At 49.4% G+C, this 21,508-nt stretch overlaps 7 protein-coding genes and 1 pseudogene across 9 annotated transcripts in view; 6 read left to right on the top strand and 2 right to left on the bottom strand.

Moving 5' to 3' along the window:
* The window catches only part of LOC110184456 (protein crooked neck-like), a 71,920-nt gene extending 55,728 nt beyond the window's left edge, over positions 1-16,192 (top strand). The window contains exons 1-3 of one of the 2 annotated variants that reach the window (XM_086826206.1): positions 13,026-14,182; positions 14,262-15,438; positions 15,518-16,192. In XM_086826206.1, the coding sequence (XP_086682332.1) occupies positions 15,863-16,171 (309 nt within the window). In that variant the 5' untranslated portion in view covers positions 13,026-14,182; positions 14,262-15,438; positions 15,518-15,862 and the 3' untranslated portion in view covers positions 16,172-16,192. Of the gene's footprint in view, positions 1-13,025; positions 14,183-14,261; positions 15,439-15,517 lie in introns of those variants that run through there. The other variant, XM_086826199.1, reaches the window with a different exon arrangement.
* Miga (mitoguardin) lies at positions 1,626-3,986 on the bottom strand. The gene is made up of 3 exons (XM_020952988.2): positions 3,556-3,986; positions 2,240-3,463; positions 1,626-2,181 (listed from the first exon to the last, which is right to left on the bottom strand). Exons 1-3 carry the CDS (start codon positions 3,628-3,630, stop codon positions 1,873-1,875), a joined length of 1,608 nt encoding a protein of 535 aa, XP_020808647.1. The 5' UTR covers positions 3,631-3,986; the 3' UTR covers positions 1,626-1,872.
* On the top strand, positions 3,954-7,996 carry Axs (Abnormal X segregation). The gene is made up of 9 exons (XM_020952987.2): positions 3,954-4,510; positions 4,572-4,749; positions 4,806-4,954; positions 5,030-5,136; positions 5,209-5,479; positions 5,546-5,758; positions 6,466-7,436; positions 7,506-7,682; positions 7,743-7,996. Exons 2-9 carry the CDS (start codon positions 4,731-4,733, stop codon positions 7,774-7,776), a joined length of 1,941 nt encoding a protein of 646 aa, XP_020808646.1. The 5' UTR covers positions 3,954-4,510; positions 4,572-4,730; the 3' UTR covers positions 7,777-7,996.
* On the bottom strand, positions 7,946-9,005 carry sing (MARVEL domain-containing protein sing). Its single transcript, XM_086826175.1, has 4 exons — positions 8,915-9,005; positions 8,388-8,793; positions 8,183-8,323; positions 7,946-8,118 (listed from the first exon to the last, which is right to left on the bottom strand). Exons 2-4 carry the CDS (start codon positions 8,715-8,717, stop codon positions 8,041-8,043), a joined length of 549 nt encoding a protein of 182 aa, XP_086682301.1. The 5' UTR covers positions 8,718-8,793; positions 8,915-9,005; the 3' UTR covers positions 7,946-8,040.
* Positions 9,308-9,923, top strand: LOC110184453 (uncharacterized). Its single transcript, XM_020952993.2, has one exon. It carries the CDS (start codon positions 9,308-9,310, stop codon positions 9,764-9,766), a length of 459 nt encoding a protein of 152 aa, XP_020808652.1. The 3' UTR covers positions 9,767-9,923.
* LOC147645124 (uncharacterized) lies at positions 11,297-12,104 on the top strand. The gene is made up of 3 exons (XM_086827799.1): positions 11,297-11,610; positions 11,676-11,843; positions 11,948-12,104. The coding sequence occupies exons 1-3, from the start codon at positions 11,393-11,395 to the stop codon at positions 12,102-12,104; spliced, it is 543 nt and encodes a 180-aa protein (XP_086683925.1). The 5' UTR covers positions 11,297-11,392.
* A 9-nt stretch (positions 16,193-16,201) lies between the features above and the next one.
* Positions 16,202-16,525, top strand: LOC147645123 (uncharacterized). Its single transcript, XM_086826226.1, has one exon. The coding sequence runs from the start codon at positions 16,202-16,204 to the stop codon at positions 16,523-16,525; it is 324 nt and encodes a 107-aa protein (XP_086682352.1).
* A 924-nt stretch (positions 16,526-17,449) lies between these two features.
* On the top strand, positions 17,450-21,397 carry LOC110184353 (polyhomeotic-proximal chromatin protein-like; annotated as a pseudogene). The gene is made up of 4 exons (XR_015270529.1): positions 17,450-17,838; positions 17,904-19,169; positions 19,262-20,421; positions 20,501-21,397. The product of XR_015270529.1 is annotated as a polyhomeotic-proximal chromatin protein-like (transcript).
* Positions 21,398-21,508: the final 111 nt, after the last annotated feature.

Below are 21,508 nucleotides of genomic sequence, written 5' to 3'. Positions count from 1 at the left end.
TAGTTCCCTCCCTCTCTCTCTCCCTCTAGCTCTAGCTCTAGTGCTAGCGCTAGCGCCTCTCCCTCTTACTCATTTGGTATGCCTCTGTGCATCTCTAGAGGTGCCTCTTCGCTGCCTTTCTCTGGAGAGGGCTCTTTCCCTCTCGCTCTCAATTTCTCTCGGGAAGTATAAATAGAGGTTCTGGAGTCGCGCGCGATTCAGTCTGTCCTAGGGGTACCTAGCGTTAACATCTATGGTGAAAGTGATAGTGATAGTGCAATTCGACTCCAAGAGGACGACGTGGCCTATGCAATGGATATGGATTACCAGGAGGAGGCCCACCTGTTTACATCTCTGGTGATAATGATAGTGCACATCGACACCAAGAGGATGACGTGGCCTATGCAATGGATATGGAGGAGGATCACTTGTTTACATCTCTAGTGATAATGATAGTGCAATTCAACTCCAAGAGGACGACGTGGCCTATGCAATAGATATGGATAACCAGGAAGAGGCTCACTTGTTTACATTTATGGAGATAATGATAGTGATAGTGCACTTTGACGTGGCCTATGCAATGGATACGGATAACCAGGAAGATGCTCATATGGATGATACCAGGAATATAGCTCTGCACTGGAAGGCATTACCCAATGACGAAAATGGATAACCATGTGTCCTCCACTGGGGTAAGTCCTAACCATGATAATTATATTCTGTAGATAGATAATAGAGGGATCAGGTTTAAATTTAGAATCAGTAGTGCTAGCTATGCATTCCAATCGATTCCCTTAAAGTGATAAAGCAATTTGTATTAATGATATCTACTCAAAGTTAACAGCCTATCTTATTTATAATTTGCTCACAAATATTAATTTCTTAGCACTACTTTGCTACTTTTGCTATATTATTATATATCCTTTTAGGGTATTATATTTTAGTCAGAAGCTTGCAAATCAGTGAAGGAATCATTTCCGACCCTAAAAATGATATATATTCTTGATCAGCATGAACGGGCAAATCTTTTTATCCATTATTTGGCAGAAAATAAAATTTACCAATTTTTTTTAAATTTTAAAAGGTGTAACATCGTTGGAATTTTCAAAAATTAGCAAACATTTGAATTTTATTTTAATTTTAAATTTAGTATGCAGATTTATTAACCTAAAAAAACTAACATGGGACAGCTTTCCGAGTTGAAATTAATGCATTTTTGGCTTAGTTATGATCGATTTCCCATTTGTTTTCGTGATCCAAACGCAAACTGTAAGAGTAAACATACTTCGGTTTCGTAAAGTTAACTTCCTTCCTTAATTATGTTTATTTTATAGTCAGAACGCATATGAGGTAGGTTTTTGATCGTGAGATATGACCATATGCATTAATAAGCCACATAGATTGTTATTCTTATAGTAAGAGTAAAAAAGAAATCAGTTTTGTGGCTATAGATTTTAGGCAAACTTTCGTTCTTTTTTTAATTAGACCAAAATAAAGTATATTGTATTAAAGTTTAAAGCCTGCAAGGCAAATAATTTCTTTTCATTTTAAAAATTTCATTATTATAATTATTATTATTACTGTAGTTATAACAATTAAAAAAGCAATTCACATTCACCCTTTGTGCCAATATGGATACATCGCAGTTGGATTGGTTTTTTTTGCTTGACGCTTTATTTTACAATTGTGTTTGGCGATTTGTGTAAATGCAGCTTAATCATACATGATGATGTTTGGATGCTGGGATGAGGCTTTAAAATTAGTCAACTTTTTGTGGAGCATTAATTCTTAGGGAAACTATTGAACTAAACAAACCGAAAAGAAAAAAAGAGAAGTCCAGGTAGAAGAATAGTACATAAAAAATCAAGGACCGGCGCTAGCGCTCAGCTCGACCTACTGACTAAACTTTACGCCAATATTATTCACACGCGACTGCATGTGCTGCAGCACGTCCTGCGAGAAGTCCTCGATGGTAGTGAAGCGACTCTTCTGGAAGCTAAATATGTCGGCCAAAAAGGCAAGCAACTGCTCCCGGAAATAGTGGCAAATCTCTCGCAAGTTTTCATTGGGCCCGAAGAATCCCCAAGCCATCAGCGGCGATATCTGCTCGGATATCACGTAGAAGTGAGACATGAAGCCGTTGGGAAACTTCAGCATCCGCTTCTTCGCCTTTAGCACCGACCACACTGCCGTGGTAAGAGCCTGAAAATGAAGAGGGTTCAGTGAGTAAACAGGTAGGACCTTGGCGTGATCAATTCACCGTCTCCTTGAATCCATTGGACAGCCAGCGGTTTTGCACCACCGCCGTAACACTGGCAGGCGGTGCATCCAAATCCTTGAATGAATCCAAGATGATAAAGTCCAGACAGATATCGTAGAAGGTCATCGCCTTGACGTTGCGCTGTTCCAGCTCCAGCTGTATGCACGGCCAGTTGTTGCTGTCGCGCAGGAAATTCACCATATCCTCATAGCCCACCAGGAACTCTTTTGTGTCCTTGTCGCCGAGGCACAGCAGATCGGTGAGTATCTGGCGACCGGCATCGCAGATCCATTGGCCGACAGCCGGATCCTTGAACAGGAACTGGAAGGCCAAGCGGACGCAATGCAGCTTGGCCAGATACTCGGTATCGCTGCTGCAGTGCATTAGTTCCGCCCGAATGGTGCGACATGGCACCGTGTACTCGTCATGGTGCTTGAGGGCGGTCTGGAATAGAGGATACTCCTCGTACGAGGTCTCGATGAAGCCATCAAACTCCCGCAGATCCGCCACTTGGTCGAGAGCAGATGCAAAGCTCTCCGCCGAATCGAAATTCGGATCAGAGCCAGCGCGGCTCAGAACACTGCCGGATTTGCGTGACCGGTGGTCATCGTCCGTCTCGCCCGTCTCCTCCGCCTCGTCTATGGAATGCTCCTCACGGAACAGCACCGATCGCTGGTCGAGGAAGAGCAACTCGCTCTGTTCCTGCAGAGTATACGCCATCTCCAGCAGATTCTGAATTTCGCGACAGAACTCAGAGTCCTCTGCCGTTGTTAGCAGGGCAGGAAGACCGCCGGGCGAATAGTGCGCGGCCAGGGCATCCTCCCAGAAATTGATTACCGTATCCAGGGCTTCCATGCCCATCATGCCCAACTGTTGGGCTGTAAGCTGCGTTACCATCGTTCCCCCACCGGGTCCAGCATTCTGTCCACTGACGGCGCCGCCGCCAGCTATGCTGCTGCCCAGCACACCAACTCCAATTGATCCCGAGGCCATGGACAGGCGATCGGAGTAGGCAATTGTTGAGCCAACGGGACTGCCCGATCTTGCCGAGGCCTTGGACCCAGCTATAGATATGAGGTCATTGGGACTGCGCATGCTGTTGCGGTTCCGCCGTCCTGTGTATTTCCTCGCCCGGCGAGGAGGACGCGGCGGCTTGCGTCGTCGCAGAAATCGGGAGAGGACGCCCATAAGAGCCACGCCGGCCGTCAGCGAGAAGATGACAACCTGCCGGGGATTCAGAGATTGATTAGAGGAGGGTTATATCCAAATCGAAGTGCTCAAAGGGCACTTGGCACTTTGCCCCGAGTGCTACAAACCTTTGTGGTGGTGGAGACGCGAAAAGGCAGCAGGTGGCCCCCGTTACTCCAGGTCGCTGGCATGAGGCGCTGCATCCTCAAAGCTCTATCTTATCTGTTTTTTGAACACTCGACGGGTTTTCTTTTTTTTTGGGAAATGGAAATGTGGAAGTGGAAGGGTCAGCTTCAGCCCTGCTCCATGTGCGCCGCCGTTCGGAATTCTTGGTCCAACAAAAGCGGGATGGCTCTGGAGGTCGGGGCGCTGGGCGGTTTTGGAATTCGAGTAGGCTTATCAGTGAAAACTTTCACTTTTTAGGCCTGAAAAACAACAAAATTGCATCACAATGCTTCAGGGCGAGCGCGCGGCGGCAGCAAAAAGGTGTAATCAGCTGTGTTTGCCGGCGTTGCCGGACAGAGGAAACTGCAGTGCTGCCAGATAGTCGGTTTTTGAGTTTGAAAACAAGGCTACCAGATTTTTTAACTGCTTACTGGAATTAGGTACTGCATTACCGACCGATTCACTAGCAAGCTCTAGCTTTAAAATAGCTAAACTGGCTATAGCCAGATATAGCTTGAAGCAAGCCAAAGCGATCGCGCATCTCTAACAAAGTTGCACAGCGCGAAACTTGTTAATTATAACGAATTAAAACTAAATCAATTATGACATTTACGTTTTTTGAGGCTAAGCCAACTCGATAACATGGCCGCGATGACGTCACGCTGCGCTGACAACGAGAGCGGCAGCAGCACCAACAGCAACAACAACAACATACGAGCCGAGCACCTCGAACCGGCAAGAGTCGCAAATACTCGCGACCGTCTCTCGAAATATTTTGGCATTATTAAAAATTCTGTATTTTGGCATTGGCGCGGGCCAAAATATACAATATACATATGTATGTTCATCTTCTGAAACATACGCACGCGGCACAGTGAGCCAGAACAAAGCGAACTGCAAAACATTGGTGTGACACGTGTAAGTATGTCGTTTTCATACGCATTTCTTTAACTAATTTAAATTATCAATTTTCTTTCAGAAACTGGAAATATTCCGTATTTATTTCCATCACCTGGGACTCATTTTGAGCTTTGGTCCGTTCATTGCATCGAACGGCCACTGTATTTGGATGCGAGCCGCTGCCGCCTGGCATTGTTATTTTATTTTGTTACTCATCATCAGCCGTCACCCGTAAACGATGTCCGAAGATGCCAAGAGTGAGTGCATAATGGTTATATCGATAATTGGATAAATCATAATTCATATCGCCCAGGTCCTGGACCACGCACCCGGAACATCATTGAGAACCAGCTGTTCCGCCGGCAGCGTAGCCTTAAATTGGAGGCGCTGCAGCGCCAGCGGACCTTGAATTCTGGCGACGATATCGAGGGATTGGGTCCGGATGCGGGACCCTTCGACAAGGTCAGTTTTAGCCTGTCCCTCCCTACCCCTCTCCCACATCACGGTGACTTCGATATAATGATCTCTCCCGCACAGACGCACATTGTCATCATTTTCACGGACAAGGCTAAGCTGCGACACTGTCAGGATGTGGAGAAGATTATCCAGGAGTTTGGCATCCAGACCACGCTGGAGATCGTGGGGTATGACAGCATAAAACATTAGATGAAATCGATATTATAATTGAATATATATATATATATTCTCTTGGTTAGGAAAACCGAAAAGTACCTATATCTGTCGGCCAGCGTGGACACCCTGCTGCGCCTCGCCGATGCTGCCGAGCTGGAGAAGATGACCACCACCAACAGCATGCAAAAGTTCAATTACGGCTGCATCTCTGATTTCCTGCTGCCGGGGATGACCAAGGACAAGGTCCTGCGCTACTGCGAGATCCCAGTGCTAATCAAGGATGTCATTCAGGATGGGATCAAGTCGTACGTGCAGAAGGGTTACATTGAGGATATGTTTCCACTTCACGATATTGTGAGTAATCATTTACTCTTAAAGTTTCTGTGTCTGATTTAATTCTGTTTATATTATGTTTATTAGCTGTATCTCGAACGCTTTAATTGGAACCTGAAGCGCACCAAACTGCCCATCGAGGACATCCGCAATTATTTTGGCTCGAGCATCGGTCTCTATTTCGGCTTTATTGAGTTCTATACGAAGGCCTTGATATTCCCTGCTGTATTTGGACTGCTCCAGGTACTGTTTGACCTGAATATATCGTTGGTGTGCAGCTTCTATGTGGTCTGGACAACGGTGAGTAGGCCCCAGATATGCATTAATTAATAGTTTGAATCAAAAAGATAAAAGCAATGTGGCTAACATAATGTTACAGTTTATAAATTGAGGAAATTGTTTACCCTTCGGTGACTAAATATAGAAACGTTTTAATTACTTTTTAGTGCTTTCCACTTAATGGAGATAATAAAAACTATATTTATTTGTTGCTGGGAATTGCAAATTGTATAATAAAAATTATAAAAATACAACAATAATTATTAGAAACAATACAATAGAAGCAAAGAATATTTTGTATTAAAAAAGATTATATATTTTTGCAATGGAGTTTCGTAAAATATTCCTTTATTCTTTAAATCTATATTTATTGACATGTTTATACGACAATTTTTTCGACTTATTACAATTCAAAAATCGCATTACTCCGCCAAAAAAAAAGATTAATTTTAATTCGGAAAGCTGTCCCATGCAAGTTTTTATTATAAAATTAAAAAAAAAAACTGGTAAATTTTTTTTTCTGCCAAATAATGTCTAGGAAGTTTGCCTGTTGATGCTGATCAAGAATATATATTATTTATGGGGTCCGAAATGACTCCTTCACGCGTTACAAGCTTCTGATTGAAATTATAATACCCTGCAATGGTATAGACAGTGTAATAGTAATATAATTACATAAATAATCGATATAAAATGGAGCTTCAATAATGAATATTAATATTTTGCAGATATTTTTGGAGCTATGGAAACGCAAGTGTGCCGGCTACTCGTACCGCTGGGGCACCATCGAGATGAACAGCTTGGATAAGCCACGATCCGCCTACCAGGGTCAAATGAAGCCGGATCCCATAACCGGCAAGATGACGCTACAGTATCCAATGCGCTATACATACCTGCAAATGTACTGCATCTCCTACCCAGTTGTTCTTGGCTGTGTGGTGGCCGCCGGATGCTTTGCCCTATATCAGTTCCAAATCGAGGCCGAGGTACTGGCCGACTTTGGCCCAGAATCCTGGCTGCTGTACATCCCAGTCATCGTTCAGTCCGTGCTGATTGCCATCTTCTCGTGGGCATACGAGAAGCTGGCCACATTCCTTACCAACTTGGAGAACCATCGGACGAGGTCGCAGTACGATCGGCATCGGGTCAACAAGCTGATGCTCTTCGAGATCGTCAACAACTTCTTCTCGCAATTCTACATAGCGTTCGTGCTGCAGGATCTGCGCCAGCTAAAGTATCAACTGATGATGCAGCTGCTGGTCTTCCAGGTGCTATGCATAGCCCAGGAGATTGGCATACCGCTGCTGGCCGTGCTCCGGCAGAAATATGCCGAATTTCGACACCGCGAGGTTGCCGAGGAGAAGCTGCGATCCATCAGCGATGTGCCGCGTTACGAGCAGTCCTTCTACGAGTCCGGGCTAGATGAATACCATTCCACGTATGAGGACTACCTGCAGGTGTGCATTCAGTTTGGTTTCGTCGTGTTGTTCGCCGCCGTTGCCCCATTCGCCGCCATTGGAGCGCTGCTCAATAACGTATTTGCCGTACACATTGACATGTGGAAGCTGTGCAACATCTTCAAGCGTCCGTTTGCCCGACGGGCCAAGAATATTGGTGCCTGGCAGCTGGCCTTTGAGCTGCTTTCGGTGATGGCGTTGCTTAGCAATTGCGGACTGCTCTTCCTCCAGCCGAATGTTAAGTGAGTCTTAATTAAATCTTTTTGCTATTCTCTTTAAGTTATTTTTCCTTGGGTTTTCCTCTTTTCCAGGGACTTCTTTTCCCACTGGCTGCCTTCGGTGCCGGATCTGTCATTTGTGATTTTTGAGCATCTTCTTTTGGGCCTGAAGTTCCTTATTCACAAGGTGATCCATGAGCGACCACGTTGGGTGCGAATTGGTCTGCTCAAGTCGGACTACGAGACTAGCCAGGCGCTGAAGCAGCTCAAGTAGGTCTTCCTATAGGCTAACTATGATAAAACCCAGTATTGTGTCCTAATTCTTTACAGAAAATTCAAGGCAGAGGCTAATAAGATGGCCTGATACCGGATGTTACTGAATCTCCCACTCCTTTTTGGTGCTAATCATACTACCAGTCCATTTTTTATTCTAAAACATTATTATTTATAAACATTACAACTAAGCAGTGCTTTATACGGTGAGAATGTATGCGATATAGCCGATGGAAAGAAGGAAGGAGGGATGGAAGATGTGCCTTAACCCATAAACTCATTTAATAAATAAATATAAATATATATATTAATCCTAGTATTTATATATATGTAACTCCATCCTAAACCTTACTTCTTAACGCGCTCCTCTATAATGCCGAAAAGCCAGATAGGCGTCCAAGGCATGCAGAATGCCTGCTGCATAGCCCATGTACTGGAAATGTTTTAAAGATTCAAGCAAAAAATGTATATAGTATAGTTTTTTTCTAATTACTCACATAACAAGCTGTCATTGCAGGATATGCCCAGAATCCTGGTCGCACCAGGAACTGCGGATGCAGCCACACCACGCACGCAAAGCCCATGTAACTCGCCGAACTGAAGTACATGCAGCTAGCTAGCCCATTGAATATAGTCTCCTTGGAAAGTATAGTTTAACATACATAGCTTTCTTGATCTTCCTACAGGAGCCTGACTACTCACAAACATGGACTGCCTTATGAGATTGTACGATTTATCCGAGAAAGCATAGCATATGAGTAGTATCCCGTTGGTGGTGAAGCAATGCCCAGTGGTGGCCAAGAAGCTGGTCAGCGCCTGTCCAATGGAATCCGCATAGGGCACACCGTACTTGATCAGTAATCCCTCGCAGAGCATGGCCAGTCCCAGCTGCATGAGCTTCAGCAGGCCAATTCGGGACAATAGGAAGCCAAAGTTGATGCAAGTGCAGACGCGACAGCAACATATACGGATGCCCAGCGGCTGGCTCATTCCCCGAACTCCAAAGGCGGACATTGGCGTGAATCGCTGCATGATGAAGATTTCAGTGTGTGTACTCCTAGAAACTCAGATTGCGACTGATTGTGCCTCAGCATCTCGGCTTTGTTGTCTGACGGAGAGGGAGAGTATTCTATAAATAGCTCCTGGGCCACATGTGCGTGCCCTCCAAGGAGTGCGTGCGCTAGTGAGTGGCATTCCGTATTCAGCAAATAAACAAATGCATTTTCTACCTGCCTTGCATTTCCCGGGGTAATGTATTTTATTAGAATTTAAATTTTAGAACATTTAAAAGAATAATTTAAAAATAATGTTTTCACCGCATATGAGTGTTTAAGTATTTTATAATTTAGGCAACATCCTAGTAGCTTTAATCTCCTCACCCTGACAGCTGTCAGTCTCGCTTCGATTCCGTATGATGTAGACTAAAATCCAAATTCCAAATATTCAGAGCTCAAAATTTTACAAAATTAGCCCCAAACGCTATTACAGCGTTCGCGGAAAAGCTAAACCCTTTCGATTCTCCGTAACTCGTACCATTGACACATCCACAACCGCATCCGGATACACTTCTGGTTCTTTATCCGTTCCTGGTTTTCCCTTTTGCTTCCGTTTCCGCGTTAAGGATGTGCTTTCAGTTCCTGAACAAGTTCTTCGGCGCCAACCGGCGTCGCTCTGCTGCCGCCAATGGTGGCATTTCCCCGCGTCCCAGTCTGGCCAATGGGCCTCAGGTGTCCATCGATACTGTGCGCACCGTCAAGTCGGCCAAGTCCGTCAATCCGCCCGCTGCCAACCGGGTGGTCACCGTCGTCAATGTTGGGAACAACAGCAAGATGGGCCACAGTGTGAACAGCTTGGGACTGGAGAGGAGGCAGTCTGTGGCGGCTGGATCTGCCGGAGGAGCTCTTAGTAACAATGCCAGTGCCGCCGCCACCGCCGCTGGCACTGCCGCTGCCAACACGGTGGACCCCGGTTCTGGAGTATCGGGAGCCGGTAACAACAGGAACCACGGAAAACGCAGCTCCGTGTGGGGTTTCATTGGTATAACCAAGAAAAAGTCTAGGTCCAGCAACGAATCGATCTAGGATCTCTGGCAGAGATTCCTTTGGGAGACGGCCAGGATTTGGAGCAGGGCAAGATTTGGAGCAATTCCTTAACTTGGATTACAGCCCAGACTCTTCCATGAGATGGCATAAATAAATAGTAATTTTATATCTGTGACTTTCCAGATACAAAAGCCTGCATTTCTATGTTTTAAAAATGGTTGTTGTTGTAAAAGAGTTGTTGTTGTTGTTGTAAAAGAGTCTTTGTTGTTTTTGTAAGAGTTGTTGTTGTTGGCTTCAACGAGCCTTCCATTTGAACAAATTCCTTAATTTTTCAATTTGAAGTACCAGGCGAACAGAAGGCAGCAGCAAGCAAATTTATTTTTGTGCAAATTCATTATATAGCCTAGAAGTATGCTACAAGCACTCCCGAAAGTATGCAATTCCAAAATATGCAATATTTTGTAGTGTGACCAGCTCATATTTCACTACTTTTGGCTAATTATCGTAACAAGGTTTGTTTTGTGATATCGTGTGTTCTTAAATGTTGGTTAATTTTGTATATTAAAACGTTAGAAACTAGTGCCGAACGATGAATTGTAACTCGCGCAACGTAAGTCCAAAACCATTCGAGCGCCCGCAGTGCCGACCGGGGCGCGGCAGGTATTTAAGTGCTGGATGGAGTGGCAGCCAGAGGAGCAGGCGTGGCAGACGTACGTGAATTTCGAGCTGCGCTTCAAGGAGATTGATCGGGCGCGCGAGGTCTATGACCGCTTTGTCTACGTGCATCCGGACGTCAAGAATTGGACCAAGTTCGCCAAGTTCGAGGCGTCCCACGACCTCATCCATGGCACGCAGCGTGTCTTCGATCGGGCAGTGGAGTTCTTCGATGAGTAAATCCAGGAGCGACTGTTCGTTGCATTTGCCCGCTTCGAGGAGGGCCAGAAGGAGCACGACCGGGAGCGCATCATCTACAAATACGGACTGGACCACCTGCCCAAGGACCGAACCCAGGAGCTATTTTAGGCCTACACCATACACGACAAGAAGTACGACAAACGGGATGGCATCGAGGAGCTGATACTGCACAAGGCGTTCCCATTCAGCAAGCTGTGGCTGCTCTACGCCCAGTTCGAGATCCGCTACAATGAGCTGCAGCGGGTTCGCAAGGCCCTTGGCCTGGCCATCGGTATGTGTCCGCGCGACAAGCTCGTTTTCGGCTACATCGACCTGTAGATCCAATTGCGCAAGTTCGAGCGCTGCCGGCTGCTGTACGAGCAGTTCCTGGAGTTCGGACCGGAGAACTGTATCACATGGATGAAGTTCGCACTACGGCTGGACTGCAGTCCTTCAGCTCGAACCAGGTCATCCTGAGGGGCCAGCCAGACGGTGCCTCGGGCATGTTTATCCGACAATCGGCCACCTAGACCCTGCAAACGCAGGAGAACTGTAAGACACTTTATACTAGTAATCATTTCCAACTGGTCCTAATTATGAATGCTCTTTGCGGTTTCCTCGGAGATTATCCAGTGAAATGTGACCCAGACGCCCTCTAAGGCTCGGACCCAATTGGACACACTTGCCCCGAAGCAGCAGCAACAGCAGAAGCAGTAGTTGGCGGTAGCCACTGCTCGGTTGCAGCAGCAGCAACAACTCAGCGGCATTACAATGCCCTGGAGACCCGATCCTGGCCCACAATGGCCCCAGGTGCGTCCGGTCAGCTTGGTGTCCACGCAACTGTCGGGGCGACCTGCCTTGTCCGATCTGAAGACCGAGAACGGCCAGTTGGTGGGTCAGAACAAGGTGGTGGGTCACATGGCCACAGTGCAGCAGCAACAGCAGGCGACGGCGAATCTCCAGCAAGTGGTCAACTTGGCGGGCAACAAGTGAATAATCTGAGACACCTCGGGCCAGATCATCGAGCTAACTGATTACCTTTGGATCATTACAGAAGGGTTGTGATGAGCACGACACAAGTGGACAAACAGCAGCAGCAACAGCAAAAGCAATTGCAGTTGATTCAGAAGCAGCAGTATCGGCGGCAGCAAATGTTTCAGCAGCCCTCCAGATGCAGCAGCAGGCGGCACCTCACGCCCAACAGCAGAAGCAGCAACAACAAGTCACCCAACAGCAGCAGCAGCAACAACAAGTCACCCAGCAGTAGCAGCAGCAAGTGACCGCTCAGCAACAGCAGGCGGTGGCGTAGGCTCAGCAGCAACAGAGGGAACAGCAGCAGCAAGTGGTCCAATCCCAGGCGCAGGCCCAACAGCAGCAGGCGCTTGCCAACGCCACTCAGCAGATCCTACAGGTGGTCCCAAACACCTTCATCACCTCGCATCAGCAGGCTCAGGCGCAGCAGCAACAGCAACGGAGCCACTGAGGCGCTTCGAGGAGGGCCAGAGCGCGCATCATGTACAAATACGCGCTGGGCCACCTGCCCAAGGACCGAACGCAGGAGCTATTTAAGGCCTACACCATACACGACAAGAAGTACAGCAATCGGAATGGCATCGAGGAGCTGATACCGCACAAGCAGTTCACATTCAGCAAGCTGTGGCTGCTCTACGCCCAGTTCGATATCCGCTACAAGAAGCTGCAGCGGGTTCGCAAGGCCCTTGGCCTGGCCATCGGTATGTGTCCGCGCGACAAGCTCGTTTTCGGCTACATCGACCTGTAGATCCAATTGCGCAAGTTCGAGCGCTGCCGGCTGCTGTACGAGCAGTTCCTGGAGTTCGGACCGGAGAACTGTATCACATGGATGAAGTTCGCCGAGCTGGAGAACTTCCAGGACAACACGGAGCGGAGCAGCACCGCTGTGGCGGCGGCACTCTTTTCTTACGTGTGTATACATAAAATTAACTAACTTTCAATTTTACAGTCCCGTTCCTGAAAGAAACGGCTTATTTTCATATATCGGTATATACCGATAACGACAGCACAAAATCAAAATACCTTTGTACGATAACGAGCCTAAAGTGGTGAAACATGAGCTGGCCATACTACAAAACGCTTGTGAAAAATAAGCTGGTCACACTACAAAAAAGCTTTAAATGTAAGGATGGCAGACTAGCTTATTTCAAGATAGATTTAAAGCTCTGCTACAATATTGGTAAAAGGACATCTCTAATTTTCACCTCGTGCAGTAAAATTATTTTATTTTATATTTAATTAAGTAAGAAAAGAAATACAGAAGCTATGGAACGGCCCCAAAAGATGGCCAAGGTTAGTGTGGAGGATGGAGTGAGCGGACAGCTTGAAAAGAAGTCCTAATTCATCACATCGTTTGTTTCGCTTTTATTAGGTGAACAACATGGCGCCAGCGGAGGTGCAGATAACGGCAAAGTAGCTGCTCCATGAGGCCAAGAAACGGGACTTGGAGATTCAGGCCCAACAGCAGCAGCAAGTGACCGCCCAGCAAAAGCAGGCGGCGGCGCAGGCTCAGCATCAACAGAGGGAACAGCAGCAGCAGCAGCAACTGGTCAAATCCCAGGCGCAGGCCCAACAGCAGCAGGCGCTTGCCAACGCCATTCAACAGATCCTACAGGTGGTCCCAAACACCTTCATCACCTCGCATCAGCAGGCTCAGGCGCAGCAGCAACAGCAACGGAGGCGCTGAGGCGCTTCGAGGAGGGCCAAAGCGCGCATCATGTACAAATACGCGCTGGGCCACCTGCCCAAGGACCGAACGCAGGAGCTATTTAAGGCCTACACCATACACGACAAGAAGTACAGCAATCGGAATGGCATCGAGGAGCTGATACCGCACAAGCAGTTCACATTCAGCAAGCTGTGGCTGCTCTACGCCCAGTTCGAGATCCGCTACAATGAGCTGCAGCGGGTTCGCAAGGCCCTTGGCCTGGCCATCGGTATGTGTCCGCGCGACAAGCTCGTTTTCGGCTACATCGACCTGTAGATCCAATTGCGCAAGTTCGAGCGCTGCCGGCTGCTGTACGAGCAGTTCCTGGAGTTCGGACCGGAGAACTGTATCACATGGATGAAGTTCGCCGAGCTGGAGAACTTCCAGGACAACACGGAGCGGAGCAGCACCGCTGTGGCGGCGGCACTCTTTTCTTACGTGTGTATACATAAAATTAACTAACATTCAATTTTACAGTCCCGTTCCTGAAAGAAACGGCTTATTTTCATATATCGGTATATACCGATAACGACAGCACAAAATCAAAATACCTTTGTACGATAACGAGCCAAAAGTGGTGAAACATGAGCTGGCCATACTACAAAACGCTTGTGAAAAATAAGCTGGTCACACTACAAAAAAGCTTTAAATGTAAGGATGGCAGACTAGCTTATTTCAAGATAGATTTAAAGCTCTGCTACAATATTGGTAAAAGGACATCTCTAATTTGCACCTCGTGCAGTAAAATTATTTTATTTTATAATTAATTAAGTAAGAAAAGAAATACAGAAGCTATGGAACGGCCCCAAAAGATGGCCAAGGTTAGTGTGGAGGATGGAGTGAGCGGACAGCTTGAAAAGAAGTCCTAATTCATCACATCGTTTGTTTCGCTTTTATTAGGTGAACAACATGGCGCCAGCGGAGGTGCAGATAACGGCAAAGTAGCTGCTCCATGAGGCCAAGAAACGGGACTTGGAGATTCAGGCCCAACAGCAGCAGCAAGTGACCGCCCAGCAAAAGCAGGCGGCGGCGCAGGCTCAGCAGCAACAGAGGGAACAGCAGCAGCAGCAGCAACTGGTCAAATCCCAGGCGCAGGCCCAACAGCAGCAGGCGCTTGCCAACGCCACTCAGCAGATCCTACAGGTGGCCCCAAACACCTTCATCACCTCGCACCAGCAGGCTCAGGCGCAGCAGCAACAGCAACGGGAGCCCTGTCCAACGGAGAAGCCACTAAGGCGCTTCGAGGAGGGCCAGAGCGCGCATCATGTACAAATACGCGCTGGGCCACCTGCCCAAGGACCGAACGCAGGAGCTATTTAAGGCCTACACCATACACGACAAGAAGTACAGCAATCGGAATGGCATCGAGGAGCTGATACCGCACAAGCAGTTCACATTCAGCAAGCTGTGGCTGCTCTACGCCCAGTTCGAGATCCGCTACAATGAGCTGCAGCGGGTTCGCAAGGCCCTTGGCCTGGCCATCGGTATGTGTCCGCGCGACAAGCTCGTTTTCGGCTACATCGACCTGTAGATCCAATTGCGCAAGTTCGAGCGCTGCCGGCTGCTGTACGAGCAGTTCCTGGAGTTCGGACCGGAGAACTGTATCACATGGATGAAGTTCGCCAAGCTGGAGAACTTCCAGGACAACACGGAGCGGAGCAGCACCGCTGTGGCGGCGGCACTCTTTTCTTACGTGTGTATACATAAAATTAACTAACTTTCAATTTTACAGTCCCGTTCCTGAAAGAAACGGCTTATTTTCATATATCGATATATACCGATAACGACAGCACAAAATCAAAATACCTTTGTACGATAACGGGCCTAAAGTGGTGAAACATGAGCTGGCCATACTACAAAACGCTTGAGAAAAATAAGCTGGTCACACTACAAAAAAAGCTTTAAATGTAAGGATGGCAGACTAGCTTATTTCAAGATAGATTTAAAGCTCTGCTACAATATTGGTAAAAGGACATCTCTAATTTTCACCTCGTGCAGTAAAATTATTTTATTTTATAATTAATTAAGTAAGAAAAGAAATACAGAAGCTATGGAACGGCCCCAAAAGATGGCCAAGGTTAGTGTGGAGGATGGAGTGAGCGGACAGCTTGAAAAGAAGTCCTAATTCATCACATCGTTTGTTTCGCTTTTATTAGGTGAACAACATGGCGCCAGCGGAGGTGCAGATAACGGCAAAGTAGCTGCTCCATGAGGCCAAGAAACGGGACTTGGAGATTCAGGACCAACAGCAGCAGCAAGTGACCGCCCAGCAAAAGCAGGCGGCGGCGCAGGCTCAGCAGCAACAGAGGGAACAGCAGCAGCAGCAGCAACTGGTCAAATCCCAGGCGCAGGCCCAACAGCAGCAGGCGCTTGCCAACGCCATTCAACAGATCCTACAGGTGGTCCCAAACACCTTCATCACCTCGCATCAGCAGGCTCAGGCGCAGCAGCAACAGCAACGGAGGCGCTGAGGCGCTTCGAGGAGGGCCAAAGCGCGCATCATGTACAAATACGCGCTGGGCCACCTGCCCAAGGACCGAACCCAGGAGCTATTTAAGGCCTACACCATACACGACAAGAAGTACGGCAATCGGAATGGCATCGAGGAGCTGATACCGCACATGCAGTTCACGTTCAGCAAGCTGTGGCTGCTCTACGCCCAGTTCAAGGTCCGCTACAATGAGCTGCAGCGGGTTCGCAAGGCCCTTGGCCTGGCCATCGGTATGTGTCCGCGCGACAAGCTCGTTCTCGGCTACATCGACCTGGAGATCCAATTGCGCGAGTTCGACAGCTGCCGGGTGCTGTACTAGTTCATGGAGTTCGAACCAAAACACTATCACATGGATGAAGTTCGCCCTACGGCTGGACTGCAGTCCTTCCGCTCGAACCAGATCATCCTGAGGGTCCAGCCAGACGGAGCCTCGGGCATGTTTATCCGGCAACCGGCTACGCAGACGCTGCAGACGCAGCAGAACTGTAAGACACTTTATACTGTTAAACATTTCCAACGCCCCCTAAGGCTCGGACCCAACTGGACACACTTGCTCCGAAGCAGCAGCAACAGCAGGAACAGCTCATATCAGCGGCTCTGCAATGCCCTGGAGACCCGATCCACGGCCCACAATGGCACCCAGGTGAGTCCGGTCAGCTCGGTGTCCACGTAACGGTCCAGAACCCGAGCTTGCTAAAGGGCAAGATGCGTACCAAGCAGCAGCCGGCGCGACCTCTCTTGTCCGCCCTGAAGATGGAGAACGGCCAGCAGCAAATGTTCCAGCAGCAGATCGCAGCCCTCCAGATACAGCAGCAGGCGGCACCTCAGGCCCAACAGCAGCAGCAGCAGCAGCAGCAGCAGCAGCAGCAAGTGGTCCAATCCCAGGCGCAGGCCCAACAGCTGCAGGCGCTTGTCAACGCCACTCAGCAGATCCTACAGGTGGCCCCAGGTGGGATTGGACACCTTCATCACCTCGACCAGCAGGCTCAGGCGTAGCAGCAACAGCAACGGGAGCCCTGCCCAACGGAGAAGCCACTGAGGCGCTTCGAGGAGGGCCAAAGCGCGCATCATGTACAAATACGCGCTGGGCCACCTGCCCAAGGACCGAACCCAGGAGCTATTTAAGGCCTACACCATACACGACAAGAAGTACGGCAATCGGAATGGCATCGAGGAGCTGATACCGCACAAGCAGTTCACATTCAGCAAGCTGTGGCTGCTCTACGCCCAGTTCGAGATCCGCTACAAGGAGCTGCAGCGGGTTCGCAAGGCCCTTGGCCTGGCCATCGGTATGTGTCCGCGCGACAAGCTCGTTTTCGGCTACATCGACCTGTAGATCCAATTGCGCGAGTTCGAGCGCTGCCGGCTGCTGTACGAGCAGTTCCTGGAGTTCGGACCGGAGAACTGTATCACATGGATGAAGTTCGCACTACGGCTGGACTGCAGTCCTTCAGCTCGAACCAGGTCATCCTGAGGGGCCAGCCAGACGGAGCCTCGGGCATGTTTATCCGACAATCGGCCACGCAGACCCTGCAAACGCAGCAGAACTGTAAGACACTTTATACTAGTAATCATTTCCAACTGGTCCTAATTATGAATGCTCTTTGCGGTTTCCTCGGAGATTATCCAGTGAAATGTGACCCAGACGCCCTCTAAGGCTCGGACCCAATTGGACACACTTGCCCCGAAGCAGCAGCAACAGCAGAAGCAGTAGTTGGCGGTAGCCACTGCTCGGTTGCAGCAGCAGCAACAACTCAGCGGCATTACAATGCCCTGGAGACCCGATCCTGGCCCACAATGGCCCCAGGTGCGTCCGGTCAGCTTGGTGTCCACGCAACTGTCGGGGCGACCTGCCTTGTCCGATCTGAAGACCGAGAACGGCCAGTTGGTGGGTCAGAACAAGGTGGTGGGTCACATGGCCACAGTGCAGCAGCAACAGCAGGCGACGGCGAATCTCCAGCAAGTGGTCAACTTGGCGGGCAACAAGTGAATAATCTGAGACACCTCGGGCCAGATCATCGAGCTAACTGATTACCTTTGGATCATTACAGAAGGGTTGTGATGAGCACGACACAAGTGGACAAACAGCAGCAGCAACAGCAAAAGCAATTGCAGTTGATTCAGAAGCAGCAGTATCGGCAGCAGCAAATGTTCCAGCAGCCCTCCAGATGCAGCAGAAGTTGGCACCTCACGCCCAACAGCAGAAGCAGCAACAACAAGTCACCCAACAGCAGCAGCAGCAACAACAAGTCACCCAGCAGCAGCAGCAGCAAGTGACCGCCCAGCAACAGCAGGCGGTGGCGTAGGCTCAGCAGCAACAGAGGGAACAGCAGCAGCAAGTGGTCCAATCCCAGGCGCAGGCCCAACAGTTGCAGGCGCTTGCCAACGCCACTCAGCAGATTCTACAGGTGGCCTCAAACACCTTCATCACCTCGCACCAGGAACAGCAGCAGCAACTACATAAGCAACTGATCCAGCAGCAACTGCAGCAACATGTCCAGGCGCTTGCTCAGGGGAAGCTGCAACAGCAACGGGAGCAACAACAGAACATCATCCAGCACATTGTTGTTTCAGGCGGAAGGACTCCCGAGCAGCAACAGCAGAACGCGGGTCAGCTGCAACTGAACAGTGTGGCCTTTACGGGGTCCTCGACCACGACGCCAGCCGGAATAGCCGCAACAACAGCAACACAAGGAACCACCCTCCCTGACAGTCACGACGCCTTCCCCCACCACGAATCCCATCCTGGCCATGACCTCCATGATGAATGTCACAGTGCACATGTGCACCTGTCAAGCGCTCCACCCGTCACAGCCTCTGTGACCAGCACCGCAGTCACTCCACCGCCAGGCCAATTGGTGACCCTCACTATTGCCAGCACGCCCACTAAGGAGAAGCCTTCGAAGACGGCCACCCTTGTGCCCCTTGGCTCGCCCGTGACGCCCGCATCCCTCCCAACTCAGGACAAAAGCGAGACGCCGAAATCCTCAACACCAGCCAATGTGAGTGCATCCGCGGAGGCCAGCAGTTCCACCGGCGAAGCCCTGCCCAACGGAGAAGCCACTGAGGCGCTTCGAGGAGGGCCAGAGCGCGCATCATGTACAAATACGCGCTGGGCCACCTGCCCAAGGACCGAACGCAGGAGCTATTTAAGGCCTACACCATACACGACAAGAAGTACAGCAATCGGAATGGCATCGAGGAGCTGATACCGCACAAGCAGTTCACATTCAGCAAGCTGTGGCTGCTCTACGCCCAGTTCGATATCCGCTACAAGAAGCTGCAGCGGGTTCGCAAGGCCCTTGGCCTGGCCATCGGTATGTGTCCGCGCGACAAGCTCGTTTTCGGCTACATCGACCTGTAGATCCAATTGCGCAAGTTCGCACATCGTTTGTTTCGCTTTTATTAGGTGAACAACATGGCGCCAGCGGAGGTGCTGATAACGGCAAAGTAGCTGCTCCATGAGGCCAAGAAACGGGACTTGGAGATTCAGGCCCAACAGCAGCAGCAAGTGACCGCCCAGCAAAAGCAGGCGGCGGCGCAGGCTCAGCAGCAACAGAGGGAACAGCAGCAGCAGCAGCAACTGGTCAAATCCCAGGCGCAGGCCCAACAGCAGCAGGCGCTTGCCAACGCCACTCAGCAGATCCTACAGGTGGCCCCAAACACCTTCATCACCTCGCACCAGCAGGCTCAGGCGCAGCAGCAACAGCAACGGGAGCCCTGCCCAACGGAGAAGCCACTGAGGCGCTTCGAGGAGGGCCAGAGCGCGCATCATGTACAAATACGCGCTGGGCCACCTGCCCAAGGACCGAACGCAGGAGCTATTTAAGGCCTACACCATACACGACAAGAAGTACAGCAATCGGAATGGCATCGAGGAGCTGATACCGCACAAGCAGTTCACATTCAGCAAGCTGTGGCTGCTCTACGCCCAGTTCGATATCCGCTACAAGAAGCTGCAGCGGGTTCGCAAGGCCCTTGGCCTGGCCATCGGTATGTGTCTGCGCGACAAGCTCGTTTTCGGCTACAATTGCGCAAGTTCGAGCGCTGCCGGCTGCTGTACGAGCAGTTCCTGGAGTTCGGACCGGAGAACTGTTTCACATGGATGAAGTTCGCCGAGCTGGAGAACTTCCAGGACAACACGGAGCGGAGCAGCACCGCTGTGGCGGCGGCACTCTTTTCTTACGTGTGTATACATAAAATTAACTAACATTCAATTTTACAGTCCCGTTCCTGAAAGAAACGGCTTATTTTCATATATCGGTATATACCGATAACGACAGCACAAAATCAAAATACCTTTGTACGATAACGAGCCAAAAGTGGTGAAACATGAGCTGGCCATACTACAAAACGCTTGTGAAAAATAAGCTGGTCACACTACAAAAAAGCTTTAAATGTAAGGATGGCAGACTAGCTTATTTCAAGATAGATTTAAAGCTCTGCTACAATATTGGTAAAAGGACATCTCTAATTTTCACCTCGTGCAGTAAAATTATTTTATTTTATAATTAATTAAGTAAGAAAAGAAATACAGAAGCTATGGAACGGCCCCAAAAGATGGCCAAGGTTAGTGTGGAGGATGGAGTGAGCGGACAGCTTGAAAAGAAGTCCTAATTCATCACATCGTTTGTTTCGCTTTTATTAGGTGAACAACATGGCGCCAGCGGAGGTGCAGATAACGGCAAAGTAGCTGCTCCATGAGGCCAAGAAACGGGACTTGGAGATTCAGGCCCAACAGCAGCAGCAAGTGACCGCCCAGCAAAAGCAGGCGGCGGCGCAGGCTCAGCAGCAACAGAGGGAACAGCAGCAGCAGCAGCAACTGGTCAAATCCCAGGCGCAGGCCCAACAGCAGCAGGCGCTTGCCAACGCCACTCAGCAGATCCTACAGGTGGCCCCAAACACCTTCATCACCTCGCACCAGCAGGCTCAGGCGCAGCAGCAACAGCAACGGGAGCCCTGTCCAACGGAGAAGCCACTAAGGCGCTTCGAGGAGGGCCAGAGCGCGCATCATGTACAAATACGCGCTGGGCCACCTGCCCAAGGACCGAACGCAGGAGCTATTTAAGGCCTACACCATACACGACAAGAAGTACAGCAATCGGAATGGCATCGAGGAGCTGATACCGCACAAGCAGTTCACATTCAGCAAGCTGTGGCTGCTCTACGCCCAGTTCGAGATCCGCTACAATGAGCTGCAGCGGGTTCGCAAGGCCCTTGGCCTGGCCATCGGTATGTGTCCGCGCGACAAGCTCGTTTTCGGCTAAATCGACCTGTAGATCCAATTGCGCAAGTTCGAGCGCTGCCGGCTGCTGTACGAGCAGTTCCTGGAGTTCGGACCGGAGAACTGTATCACATGGATGAAGTTCGCCGAGCTGGAGAACTTCCAGGACAACACGGAGCGGAGCAGCACCGCTGTGGCGGCGGCACTCTTTTCTTACGTGTGTATACATAAAATTAACTAACTTTCAATTTTACAGTCCCGTTCCTGAAAGAAACGGCTTATTTTCATATATCGATATATACCGATAACGACAGCACAAAATCAAAATACCTTTGTACGATAACGGGCCTAAAGTGGTGAAACATGAGCTGGCCATACTACAAAACGCTTGAGAAAAATAAGCTGGTCACACTACAAAAAAAGCTTTAAATG

This window comes from Drosophila serrata, unplaced genomic scaffold (genome assembly GCF_035046125.1).
Source record: "Drosophila serrata isolate PLE 108 unplaced genomic scaffold, ASM3504612v1 contig_8, whole genome shotgun sequence".
Taxonomy (NCBI): Eukaryota; Metazoa; Arthropoda; class Insecta; order Diptera; family Drosophilidae; genus Drosophila; species Drosophila serrata.
This window is presented reverse-complemented; position numbering and strand designations above follow the sequence as displayed.

Bases quoted from the DNA above. Each gene is read 5' to 3' on its own strand.
- Miga (XM_020952988.2), bottom strand. From the start codon at position 3,630: ATGCAGCGCCTCATGCCAGCGACCTGGAGTAACGGGGGCCACCTGCTG. The intron at 3,464-3,555 runs GTTTGTAGCACT...AATCCCCGGCAG, and splicing joins GCGTCTCCACCACCACAAAG to GTTGTCATCTTCTCGCTGAC. The intron at 2,182-2,239 runs GTGAATTGATCA...CTTCATTTTCAG, and splicing joins CCAATGGATTCAAGGAGACG to GCTCTTACCACGGCAGTGTG.
- Axs (XM_020952987.2), top strand. The intron at 5,137-5,208 runs GTATGACAGCAT...TCTCTTGGTTAG, and splicing joins ACCACGCTGGAGATCGTGGG to GAAAACCGAAAAGTACCTAT. The intron at 5,480-5,545 runs GTGAGTAATCAT...TATGTTTATTAG, and splicing joins TGTTTCCACTTCACGATATT to CTGTATCTCGAACGCTTTAA.
- LOC110184453 (XM_020952993.2), top strand. From the start codon at position 9,308: ATGTGCTTTCAGTTCCTGAACAAGTTCTTCGGCGCCAACCGGCGTCGC.
- LOC147645123 (XM_086826226.1), top strand. From the start codon at position 16,202: ATGGATGAAGTTCGCCCTACGGCTGGACTGCAGTCCTTCCGCTCGAAC.
- LOC147645124 (XM_086827799.1), top strand. From the start codon at position 11,393: ATGCCCTGGAGACCCGATCCTGGCCCACAATGGCCCCAGGTGCGTCCG. The intron at 11,611-11,675 runs GTGAATAATCTG...GGATCATTACAG, and splicing joins GTCAACTTGGCGGGCAACAA to AAGGGTTGTGATGAGCACGA. The intron at 11,844-11,947 runs GTCACCCAACAG...GCAGCAACAGAG, and splicing joins AGCAGAAGCAGCAACAACAA to GGAACAGCAGCAGCAAGTGG.
- sing (XM_086826175.1), bottom strand. From the start codon at position 8,717: ATGCAGCGATTCACGCCAATGTCCGCCTTTGGAGTTCGGGGAATGAGC. The intron at 8,324-8,387 runs GTGAGTAGTCAG...ATACTTTCCAAG, and splicing joins TCATAAGGCAGTCCATGTTT to GAGACTATATTCAATGGGCT. The intron at 8,119-8,182 runs GTGAGTAATTAG...AAACATTTCCAG, and splicing joins CTGCAATGACAGCTTGTTAT to TACATGGGCTATGCAGCAGG.